General features: G+C 33.0%; 1 protein-coding gene across 2 annotated transcripts; it reads left to right on the forward strand.

The window, feature by feature from the left end:
- Positions 1-3182: 3182 nt before the first annotated feature.
- Positions 3183-13282, forward strand: LOC145102143 (beta-glucosidase 47-like). 2 transcript variants are annotated; one of them, XM_079039506.1, is made up of 12 exons: positions 3183-3476; positions 3566-3632; positions 3738-3796; positions 4409-4484; positions 10680-10754; positions 10854-10941; positions 11060-11312; positions 11405-11523; positions 11645-11900; positions 12141-12243; positions 12581-12689; positions 12883-13282. In XM_079039506.1, the coding sequence occupies exons 1-12, from the start codon at positions 3318-3320 to the stop codon at positions 13097-13099; spliced, it is 1581 nt and encodes a 526-aa protein (XP_078895632.1). In that variant the 5' UTR covers positions 3183-3317; the 3' UTR covers positions 13100-13282. The 2 variants fall into 2 exon arrangements, with proteins under 2 accessions (XP_078895632.1, XP_078895633.1); XM_079039507.1 differs by lacking the exon at positions 3183-3476 and having other exon boundaries at positions 3721-3796.
- The last annotated feature ends 318 nt before the right edge of the window (positions 13283-13600 follow it).

Here is a 13600-nt window from a genome sequence, read left to right on the forward strand (position 1 = left end):
ATAAGATAATAAGAAAAATAATGAACTATTAAAATTGATTTTTTTTATCTTTGAAATTTAAACAGATAAACAAAATAAAATAATAAGCTTTAATTTGAAATTTTGAAAAATAAGAAGATAAGTCTATTAATGAAATTGATATTCATTTATTACTATATTTATTGTCATTATAACATTAAAGTATTATGTGGAATTTATCAAAATAGAAAAACCAATAAAATAATATGTGGAAAAAAATTAATTCAAAATAACTATAAAAGAACAGTTGACAAATTAATTAAGAGTGTGACATGTGGCAAAAAAAAAAAAACAAAAAAACATTCATTTATTAGAGTAGAAGATGTGTGAAATCTATATAATATATTGATTGATTCAAAACAAAATTAAATATGGAAAGAAGAAATTATTTATTTCATTTAATTTATATATATATATATATATATATATATATATATGTATATACATATATGGAAAACAAAAACCCGAAAAAAAACCCTAAAAATCATAAAAATGCATAAAAAATACTTAGAGATCACAAAACTTTTTTTTAATAAAAAATCGCAGCTTTCTATACAAAGAGAGAGAGAGAGAGAGAGAGAGAGAGAGAGAGAAAGAGAGCTAGGTTCAAATGTTTCTAACTATTATGTGCATAAATGCACCAATAAGAATTTAGGAAAAAATAAATAGTTAAATAAATCGTTTAAGAGTATTATAGTAATCTTTGCATATTTAATTATGGTAGATAATTAATACGTTGTTTATTATTCCTTTAAATATGGGATGTTAAAGTCAAAATCTGTTGAAAAAAACCTAGCCGATTCTTTTTCTCTTTCTCTGGAATTCATCTTCAGGCTCCAAAAATCACCACCGACGTTCTCAAAAACCATACTAAGTCTAATCACGTCTACAACGATATCTCCTCCCTCTCGTTTTCCCAACATTGGTCCCTATTATTAAAGCTTGTCACTAATAATGTGATGGTGGTGATGCAATGCAAGGATACAGCGAGACCACGATGTTCAAAATTTCGTGAAGGTCAACCCCACAGTGGACGTAATTCAGGTTTCCAATGAGACAAGGACAAGCCTCCATTGGTTACCTAAATTGCAACATCACAATTTTGTGAATGTTTGATTTTGCGGTGGCTAAAGCAAGAATTTAGTTTCCAGATTTCATTTTTTTTCGTTTTTGATCAGGTATCTTCGCAACTCCAATTTGTTGTTGTACATGTTGAGTTCTTTATTTTTTTATAGATTACCAACGAACCAAGAAACTAAATTGGTAAGACTCTCACTAAATTTTTTTTGAAGAAACTGAAGAAGCACACCACGTGTTCGATAAAATGCATAGTTGAAATCTAGGTATTTCTAATTGGAAAACAAAAGATTGTTTATGTGATGTAGTAACTTGTGCTTAACTGTAGAAATTATTTACCTCAATCCTGAAATAGATTTTACATTCAATTGCTTTTTGATTTTGATTTTGGAACACAATCATCAGTTTTTTAACCAACAGATAAGTATATATGTTTATGCATTCTATGTATCCTGCTATTTCAATTTCAAAGTCCTTTTTTCTATTTAAACTGTTAGGTTTTTTTAATGCATCTTAATGTCGATTATTCTGCTAGAATGGAATATCGAATTCTAATCTTGTCAGAATAGAATCTTGAATTTCTTGTCAACTTAAGCAGTGAATTTCCGTAACTAATTCTGTCAGAATAAAGTTGGTTTCTATTCTTGTTATTGGTCTCGATTCTTATAAAATGACATCCTAAATAATGAAACATTATATTCTTTCAGAATAATATACATTGCAAGTTTAAGGATGATTGTTAATGTTGGTTTGTAGAAATTATAGCTATATTCTATTCGAATGTATATCACATTCTATTAGACTTTATTGTTTTATTCTATTTAATGCACTACAACTTTTAATATTTGAAAGTTGAGTATGTTTTCCTTGTGAATTTAGGTTTTGAAGAGGTTGTCATTAATGTGGAAAATGAAGAAAACATAGAGAACGATATTGTATTCTAACAGAATGTATTCTGTTAGAATTTATAAATTGTTTCTTAACAATAATATTCTTTCGGAATAAGATAGTGTTTTTGTTAGATTTTGATGTTTTTTTATTTCTTTTTTAACCATTTTTAGTTTTAATCTTTAAGAATAAATGTAACCCTTAAACCATTATTAGTCATAATTTTTTTTAGAATGATTGTAATAATTGTTTATAGTCTTTTTGTTTACGGATGAATGTAAATAATGATTCTTAAAGAATAAAATTCGTATTCTTTAGAAAATGTTATTCTTGATAATATGTTTTATAATTCTTTAAGCATGTTTAATATAAAAAGTATCTTGAATGAAACAATATTCTGCAAGAATAAAACCGTAAATATATTTACTAGTTTATTGTTGACTTTTTGTCATTCTGACAGAATAAAATCGATTATTATTAAAACTAATATTAAAATTTAATTAGAATTAATGTAAAAAGGAAAATTTTGTTTTTTAAAATAGGTTAATTGACCAAAATACCATTTTGTTGAAATTTGTGTGATTATATGATACATGCTACCTTATTATAATATCATAGACCCTCAGATCATGATTGTTGATTCTAATCCTCTGGTGGTCCAGATTTGTGTATTCTGGCACACAATAATTAGTAAAAACAAATTAACTTAAGTACGTGTATATATATATATATATATATATATATATATATATATATATATATATATATATATATATATATTATCACTTTTTAATTTTAAAATTTTAAAAAACTGACTTGTAGATATATTTATTTCCAAAATATAATAAAATAAAAATTATTAAAACTCATAAGAGACGGAACAGAAATGATGTTAATTTATTAGAGAATAGATATTTATGTATTAATAAAGAGTTAGATATAAATAAATTATTTAATTAACTAATTAAATTCACTATTAAAACAAAGAGAACAACTATTTCATATTTGCAATTATTAAATTGCTAACGCCGATGCTCATTTTCCCTTCTTTTTTTAATTATATTTTTTGAGTCCCGTCTCCATCAGGAAATAGAAGACGCGCGAAAGAATCAAAGAATGGACCATGCTAATCATAGAACAAATCCTATGTCTATATAATTGGCTCTTTTACAAGATATTTTTACTATGTGGTTTCCTGTTTTATGGTACATGGTTTCTGAAATTAATATACATATGTTGCTTTCCTTAATTTTCGTATAAAAACCTTAACAAGTTTAGAAATACAAAATATCTCAGTCACACCCTCTCTTTGGTATTAACTTTCAAGAATTTTCATGGTATACGCAATATACTTGTTGTTCCTTGTTATGCTGGGGGCATATTCATCAATCTTTACGGCATCACATGAATTCACTAATATTTTAGGAGCCAATTCCAGTTTGTCTTCATTTCCAACAAACTTCTTATTTGGAACTGCATCCTCTTCTTATCAGGTTCTGTTTATACCATGGTTTTTTAGCAATTAGCAGATTACTTTTTCTTTTTACATATTTATTTGATGGATGAGCCACCATGTTGACAGTTCGAAGGAGCTTACCTTACTCATGGGAAAGGACTCAGTAACTGGGATACTTTCTCACATAAACCTGGTAATTACGTATATATATATTTCTTTTAGTTGTAGCTTATATAATTTATCTTCAATATTGTCATCTCCATATTAATATTAATTAGCAGATTTGGTTCTTTTGAAGGTAATATCGCTGATGGTTCTAATGGAGATATCGCGGTTGATCATTACCACATGTATCTTGTAAGTTCAGTGCGTCATGGTTTGACCTTAATAGTTAAAATGTAATAGAACCAATTACAGTCATGCAAACAATTGAAAAATGTTTTCGTAGGTCCTGTTAGAAACTGAAATTATGTATTAATATATGCTTGTTCTTGCTCTTGGAATTTTTTTAGAGCACTTACAATATCTACTGGAAGATTGTATTCGTTGTTCGTTTGCTTTCTTTTATTATATTTTTAACATCATTGATGTAGTGGTTGTATTGGGACGCACCATATGATATGTTGTGGCCCACATGGAATGACAAGGGGCAAAACCTGTCATTTTCTCTGCATTTTGATGCTACATTTTGACAAAAATGCAAGGCCTTCATTGAATAGCTCCAAAACTTGAGTAACTTATGGGATGCCTTGGCATTCCCAACTATGGACTCAACTTGTATCAGTCATTGTTGGAGTAAGTTGGCATTCACAATAATGAATGCCAAATTTAGATTCCATATAAGCAAGTGTTATTTTATTTTATTTTATTTATTTGTTTTTTTTTTTTAAGTTTGTTTTATTTTACTGAATTCGATTTTTGTTCAAAAAAATATATAATTTGTAAACTTGTGTCTTTATGATAATACAGGAAGATATTGAGCTTATGGAGTACATCGGAGTTAATACCTTTCGTTTCTCCATATCATGGGCTAGAATTTTACCAAGTAAGACGTTATTAATTAATATTCGCAAAACTTGTGCCTATGGAGTAAACATCCAAACAACTCGTATACATATCACTTAAATTTATTGCTCCCGACATGGTGACATTGCAGAACTAGCTAGTTTTCATTTGATGGAAGTAATTAATTGAACTGTAAAATATCATATAATAAGAGAACAATTTTTTTTATCCACGGTTAGATACAAAATAAAGACCTGCCATGCATGGCTGTTGCACCGATTCCTCTTAGTTTTATGAATTTTGAAAATTATATTGATAAAAAATTTGACACCCGAAAAATATTGATTTAAAAAAAATTAGAATAATATTACTAGCGACATATATTATTATCGGCGACAAACGTATTGTATTACTGACGATATGGTTATTAGCGGCGACAAATATTTTTAACGGCGAAATTTTGAGTAATAGTGACACGGCAATATCGACAACCTTTTAGCGGCAACGTGTCGCTACTATTGCTTTTACATGCGACAAATTGAACTTCTACCAAAGGTTTTTGTCGTCATTAATGTCTATTTTTCTTGTAGTGAATATATACTGTGGAAATAAAAACATGTGACCAAATTCATGGGTAGTAAACTACAAACTTGGTCCATGTGGTTTACCAAAAAGTACAGTTTAAGACCATTTTTTTCAGGCACGGATGATCCTTAATTGAAACATCAATGTAGAATTGGTCCATCGAGTTAATTGCACATCCGAAACATCCATTAATTCTCGCATATCTTTAAAAGCTAGGACATTTTATTCCTTTTAGGTATTTTTTTCTGTATTTATTTTATTTTAAAAAAATATTAATATACTAAAATATTAATCAACTAAAAGAAATATATTTTTCCTACAAATCATACATCCACCGATCATCTCATCCCATCATCTTTTTCTTTAAAATCTCCTCTTCCACCGTCACCGCCAACAATCAGCGACACCGGAAATCATCACTGAAAGGGATGAAATGGTTGCAGATACCATCCCTGACTCTTATCCCTACTAATAGTCCATCATCCCCTACACCTTCCCTTTTGATTTTCCTTTGCCTCCTGTGTGCCGATTGGGATGTCGATTCCCCCACCGCACCTTATCAATCTCCTTCCCCTTGTCCAAAACGGCCAAGAACTTGTTACCGATCTAGGTCTTATGAACGTGGCAATCGGAGGAGGATGCAGTCAATCAAGGGCTCAATCAATGAAGGCGGCAATCGAAAGAGGATGAAGGCAATGCTAGGGTAAGGTTTCTGCAACAAGAGAAGATAAAGGGAAGAGGCAACGTTCTTGATACCATGAGCATCTATCATTTTGTCCATTTATTTTGTTTTTAGAAACCCATAATCGATTTGGTTTTCATTTTCTTTTTCTAGAGGTTTGCAGATTTGGAAATCGTGTTTTCTAAGTTGTTTTTTGCAGATCTCAAAAATCAAATGATTATTTTTTGTTTTTGTTAATATATCCAGAAAATCGATTTTGTTAGTTTATGATTCTAGGATATTTGATTATTAAGTTTGTATATATATCTTGTAGATCTAGAAAAATGTTGTCTTGTTATTGAAGAAATACACTACTCAAAGCCTAATGATTCAGCTACACTAAATGCATAACCAAATAAAGACTAAACCTTAGTCTATAGTTCAAAACCCTTCAATTTGACAAAAGAAAATTTTGTCAAGAAGTCAACTACCAAGGTCAAAGTCAATGAACAAAAGTAAAAAAAAAAAATTCAACTCTTGGTCAACTAGGCGTGCCACGTCCTCTTTTGGGCGTGTCACGTTCACTACATGACAAAGTTGTCAGGATTTAGACTAAAACAGACGCGCATCAGAAAAACCCCAAGGTGCACCGTGACCCCCAACAGACACGCCATGTCGGCATGTCTGTCCAGATTCAACAACTAGATTTGTCTTACTCCATTAAGTCCAAGCTTCGAACATTTAGATCGGAATCACCAAAATGTGTAAATGGATAAAGTTTTCAAATATATCCATTAAGACATTCCAAACATGCACTAACTAAAATTTAATGCTAAAAAAGTGATAAAGGACCATATAACTTACATGACTTAAAGGGAAGGCACAAAAACACAACTTTCCTAGTCCAAAAGGTCCAAAGAGCTTTCCAAGGTGCTCAAAAGGTGCTACAGTTATCTCATCTCAAGGAACACAATCAAACACGATTAAAAAGTGCAAAGAAAAAACATTTCAAAAGATCACAAGAACTAGAGCGCAATATATGAACTTTATAGTAACAAAGGTCCATAAATGATATAGTTGTGCTCGATCTATACTTGGATCTTCCTTCTAATAAACAAGGTAAAAATTTTGATCTTTAAACTTCACCAAAAAATGAAGATATAAGCTCACAAATGATCCAAAAGATCAAAAACAATAAGAAGGAGGCTAGAGTTTCTCAAGAAACGATCTAAGGATGTTGGAAGCTGAGGATGAACACACCCTAAGGGTTAATGGACTTAAAATACCCCCAAAACTGAAACATCCGAAAAACACAAGCCAAAAATTTCGTTTGAAAATATTACTAAAACCATAATATTCAACATCATATAGAAAAAACCATAAGTCATGTATCTCAAGATATTATAAATATGTCTCATATCACATCAGATGTCAAATCATGTCAAATATCAGAGTCTAACTCCCAGGCTAAAACTGTGGTGGGTGCCATGCCATCATCCAGAGCCCTTTCTCTTGGTAGCTGAAGTACCAGAAACCAAAACTGAAACTGTAAGCACGAAGCTTAGTGAGCTCCCCCAAACTACCACATACCATACAATAGCATATAAAGCACATACTGGGCCTTTCCCACTGCATCGGACCGAAGCCCAGAACTAACTAGGGTCTTTCCCTCTGCATCAGACTGCAGTCCGGAACTAACTAGGGCCTTTCCCTCTGCATCGGACCGAAGTTCATAACTGACTAAGGCCTTGCCCTTTGCATCGGACCGAAGTTCGGAACTGACTAGGGCCTCGCCCTCTGCATCAGACCGAAGTACGGAACTGACTAGGGCCTCGCCCTCTGTATTGGACCGAAGTCCGGAACTGACTGAACATAGCATAACATAATCATAACATATAACAATAACACATATAGTGCATACTGCATCGGATCGCAGTCCGGAATACATAACACATAGACATTCCTAAATCCCAAAGACATCAAGCATACTGAACTACTTCTTGGAACTACCCCGACATCGGACCGCAGTCCGTAACTACTACTATCTAAATGGGCCGACATTGTGGCCGTAGACCCGTTCCTACTGGAAGGAAACTCACCTCGACGAACTGATCGCTCAAAATCCGAGTGAGGAATCCCTGGCTGCTCTCCGGCTATCATGACCAGTAAAACACTTAATCAAAACGAGGATCCTTCTATGGGTGAAATGACTATTTTACCCTTGCTATGGTGTGGGTCCTAACCAAGGCCCAAACCCTTTACTTCTTTCTAAGTCCACTAATGGCCCACCAAAGGCCCACTAATGGCCTAATTTTCTAAATTGGTCCCAACTCCTCATATGGCCCTACTTAAGCCCAAAATGCCTTTGGCCCATACTCTGACTCCCGCTGGCCCACTAAAGCCCAAGGTCCAAATACAGCCCACACCGAGGCCCAAATACCCAAGGTCCAAACTGACTGAGTTACGCGGGGCGTTCTCTGAAGTACGCTTAGCGTAACTGTTCGATGGCGGGTACGCTGGGCGTACTCCCATTTACGCTCAGCGTAATTCCATGTTAAGTCCTTTCTCTATTAAGTGCTTAATATTTCTATTTAGAAGCTACAAACTTAGATCCAAGTCTTATTCCATGCCTTAAACCATAAAGTTGCTTACTTGATGGCTTACATGACTCACATAAGCTCAAACTTTAAAAACAATAATCTATTTCCATGGAAGTGGCTAGATCTCATGCATGGCTTCATGGAAGCCTCAAAGATTGAAACTTTATTGCTAAGAAAGTGTTTTGAGCCTCAAGGATAGCAACCTCAAGCTCAAAAACAGATTCACAAGATCACAGTCCAACCTTTGGACCTAAAGAGGTCCAAAACTCCCAAAACCCTAGATCTAGAATATGAGGAAAAAAGTTAAGTGCTTTATACCTTCTGTTGTGACAAAAGGGTGAGCTTAGTCCAGATCCTTGAGCTCAAGCTTCTTCTCCAACCTTTCCTTTCCTTCTTCACAACTTTCTTCCACTAAAAACACTCACAAAAGCAACTTCACACAATGAGAAAGGGTAAGAACAAGTTAGGGTTTCCTTGTGGGTGAGGAGGCTGATAAGAAACCAGGGGGAGGCTATAATGGGGTTTATATAGCTCTTAAACCCTAAATTAGGGTTTTCCTTATCTGTTCACGTACGCTGCGCGTACACTTTGGTACGTTACGCGTACGTGTGCACGCCCCCAATTCTAACCGTGCCCCATTACGCCCCGCGGACGCCCAGTCTACGCCCAACATAAGTCATCTGGGCGGCCCAAGCCTTTGGTCCAAGTGCATAAGTCCAATCCAATACTCCTATTATCCATACTTGGACCAATTATAATTTAAGAAAATTAAGTAATTAGTACCTCAAAAGACGATCGTTACAAACACCCTAATAACATGATCAACCCATTAGGCCGAAGGCTGCACTACGTCTTTTGATAAATCAGCCAAAATTTCAGTTTTTCAACAAATATGATTAATGGCTTCCTACTTGGCCCCAACAATCCATTTTCATTTAGAATATAAATCCACCATTCAAATAATGGAAAAACACCAACGGAAAATAGGGTGTTACACAATGGTTTACCATGGCTTATCGAATATATATATATATATATAAATATATATATATATATATATATATATATATATATATAAAGTTTCCCCCAAAACACTAAAATGTTTTTCCAAAAGTTTAACTTACATTATTTGCAGTTAACAAGCTAGAACCAACCAACATGCTCATGATGAACACCATTATTCTTTGTAAAACTCTTAGCCACTATGAACATAACTTCTAAAAATTGAGGCAAAAAACACAAAAGAAAATGATATCATGATATTTTCAACGACATTTGTGAAACTTAGGCAAGAAATCACACTCACTGATGAAAATTCTATTTCAACAATCCCATGAACATTAAGCTGCACATTAACTGTGGCCTTAACATTTGCACCAACGGTTTCGTAAAGACTAATCTAAAATAACATTAATCAATTGAAAGTAATTACTGAAACCCTAACTTTAGAAATCAGAGTATCATACACATACATGAGTGTCTTGATGTTGGGTTGATGGTGATGAACAACAAAGACGAGTGGAAGTCGATGCCTCAAAGAGAAATCAGAGTCATCATGTTGTTGACATGAAGTTGAGTACCTAAAGTCGTGAAGTAGCAATCATGGGGGTGGGGTCAGTCACAACGATGGTGTTGAGGGGAGCAGGATTCGACGATGTTCGGAGTGGTGTTGCCAAATGAAATTAGGATAAATAACATCACATTGGAAGGAAAAGGCATTGCACAGGAAATGATAAATTAGAAGGGAAGACATTGATCTGGAAACAAAATATTACAAGGGAATTTGGTTTCATGGTGTGGGATAGAGCTAAACACACCTATAAATGTTTTTTAATGTGGTTATATGGAAACCACACCAATAAATACTTTAAATGGTGTGGTTCCATATTCGGGTTTTTTAGAGATGTGGTCCTCTTAAATATGTTTTGTACAAGTGAGGAATATATGTTACTTGATCTAACAATAATATGATACCAATTCTTGAAATAATTAAAAGATTGAAGTATTTTGGAGATAATAATTGAATGGAGAACAAAAAGTGTTTTTTTTTTTTTCACTCGTACATGATGATATATATGCAAATTATTAAAGATAGTCTCTAGAGTCCACTGCCCAACGACTTAATTTCTTTATAAATAACTAGACACTTCACTTGATACTCCTTATTGCTCGCACATATGGCTAATTAAATAAGCCTAGACACAAAATTAATACATAATAAATAAAAAAAAAAGACTTCTTCATAATATTGGGTAACTAAATTTTTGTTTTTGACAACATCATTTAAGTGAAATTTGTTTGGGTATTTTGTTGGTCGAATGGATATATGACATTATATCCAGTAGTTTTCGAGCGATGTATTGATTATTGGTTTGTTTACTTCCATTAGAGGGAAAGTTTGGAGATGTTAACATGGCTGGAATAAGGCACTACGACAATCTCATCAATTCCTTGCTAGGAAAAGGTTGATCCATCGTTAAAAAGAGTGTACTTTTAGATTTTACAAGTCCAGCCAAATTCAAAATTATTAAGATAAAAATGTTATTCGGTATGTTTCTTTTAGGAATCGAACCATTTGTGTCATTGACTCATTACGACATACCTCAGGAACTTGAAGATAAATATGGTGGTTGGTTAAGTTCCCAAGTCCAGTAAGTAACAACAATTCATTGTTGGGTACACGTATATCTAAAATTCTTTTCATAACCTAACATGTCTATAATTTAAAATTTTATCCTTATAGATAGTGAAACACTGTTTTTTTTTCAGGAAAGATTTTGCATATTATGCAAATATATGTTTCAAATACTATGGGGACCGGGTCAAGTATTGGGTCACTTTCAATGAACCAAATGTGGTTGCAATTCGTGGTTATAGATCAGGGATTTACCCACCAGCGAGGTGTTCTGGTTCTTTTGGGAATTGTAGCTCTGGGGATTCTGAAAGGGAACCATTTATAGTAGCTCATAATATGATCCTATCCCATGCTGCAGCAGTCGATATTTATCGGACTAAATATCAGGTACTCTAACCCCATTGAATATAACTAAAAAAGAGATCGTCATAATGTGTCATTCAACTTGTTTTTAATCATGACTTTTCATTGGGTTTTAGGGGAAACAAAACGCCAGTTATATTGGGATTGTTATGAATGCTGTATGGTATGAACCCATTAGCAATTCTTCAGAAGACCGACTTGCTGCTCAGAGAGCTCAATCTTTTTACATGAATTGGTGAGGTCACAATTTCATGGGGCAACATTTGTAGTGTACTATTTATATATTCAAATACCTACAAACAAAAAAAGATTACAACATGGATGCCATGAATCCAATTTAATATTTTGTTGTTTAGGTTCTTGGACCCGATTATATTTGGAAAATATCCTCAAGAAATGAAAGATATTCTAGGATCTTTATTACCCCCCTTCTCAAAAGATTACTTCAAGAAGCTAAAGAATGGATTAGACTTCATCGGTGTCAACCATTATACAAGTTTCTTTGTCAAAGACTGTTTACACTCAACATGTGAACAAGGACCTGGAATTTCAAAGACAGAGGGTTATTATCTCAGAACTGCTCTTAAGAACAATGCTCTAATAGGAGAATCTGTACGGAATTCCTAATTTCAATTCACCTTCTTTGTGTCCCATGAAAGTTACAATAATTGTCAAATGGATACAAAGAAATGTCATCAATTTATATGAAAGGAAATGAGCATGGCAAATAAGTAATTTTAACTTTGAAACCTACGTAAAACTCATATTATTGAATTTTTCATGGGACAGAAGGAGAAAGGTCCATTCAAGTGTGGATATGAGATTCAGTTACTTGTTTTGTGGGTTATGCAGACTGCATTGGATTGGCTTTATGTTTATCCACAAGGAATGGAGAAGATGGTGATTTATCTCAAGAACAGATACAATAATATACCACTTTTTATCACGGAGAATGGTGAGTTATTAACTTATATGATATATTATGCACCAATGTTCAACACGTCCCAGGAAAAAAATATCCAAAGTGTTGGAAAATTTAAAATAATAAACATGTTTTTTTTATTTAATTCATAAATTAAGTGCAACATATAGTTACATATCATTAATTACAACTTTTTATTTAAAAAATGAGTGAAACGTCCTTTATACTCTACATATATACAAACTTAACATAAATCGTAAATAATTTCAATGGGACAAGTCAAAAATGCTATGGGTGCTAATTGCATCCCATGAAATTTCTGTGTGCGTCATAGTTATGCTTGTGTGTGTGGAATGTGTGAATATTGTAGGTTTGGGCGTGATGAACCAGCCTGATTCAAACATAGATAGTTGCCTCAATGATGAGAAACGAATAGAATACATGAAGAGCTACTTGGATGCCTTACTTTCGGCAATAAGGTATGTATCGCATGCATATTCCTTCTTTTTATTTACTTATTTATTTATGTTTTTTTCAATCAGTTCCGCACTCAAAAATGTCTAAAATACCATTCAACAGATATATTATTGTACCAAAATTTAATATTGTGAGATGGAAATTTCACGTTTAGTCATGTTTTTATTGTATTTTCTTGGTTATAAATTTGATCAGGAAAGGAGCTGATGTTAGAGGTTACTTTGCTTGGTCGTTGCTGGACAACTTTGAGTGGTTATCTGGATACACAATAAGATTCGGGCTTTACCATGTTGACTATGTAACTCTTAAGAGGATACCAAAATCATCAGCAAAATGGTACAAACAGTTTATTTCAAACTTTACAAGTTTTGAAGAAGATGCAACATCATATCACATGTTGATGAAGCAATGAGTTGGCTTGGTATGCTATGGCTAACTAGCTTGCTATAAGGTAATATGCAATCAAATTAAGTTGTCTAAAATTAGTACGCAACGAAACCATTATAAGCATGATAAATCCATGATTCCTAGTTCCAAATTAATTTATAACGTACATTCGGTGAAATATAAATAAATAATTATTTACATTTGTATATATTTATACTCATATTAGAATATATTTAGTGCAAATAAAGCCGCTTGCAACATTATAATAAATAAAACGATAATTAACAATGCGCTAAACAACTATATTCAGTATTGCACTACTACAAAAAGGGCTTTGGTCACTTGACGTCGGAAACGAACAGTCATTCATACGATATGTTAAGTAGTTGAAGGTTTCCATTGTGTGACTATTCGAAACCGTATTGCTGCACCTTCTAATAATTAAGTAGCTTAAGTGAACAGAAAGATGGTGGCGGAACGTTCGCCTACTTATTAATTGGGAGACATGACTATAGAAGATTGACTT

The sequence above is a fragment of the Lactuca serriola genome, chromosome 4 (assembly GCF_051521515.1).
Source record: "Lactuca serriola cultivar US96UC23 chromosome 4, Lser_US96UC23_V15, whole genome shotgun sequence".
Lineage (NCBI taxonomy): Eukaryota > Viridiplantae > Streptophyta > Magnoliopsida > Asterales > Asteraceae > Lactuca > Lactuca serriola.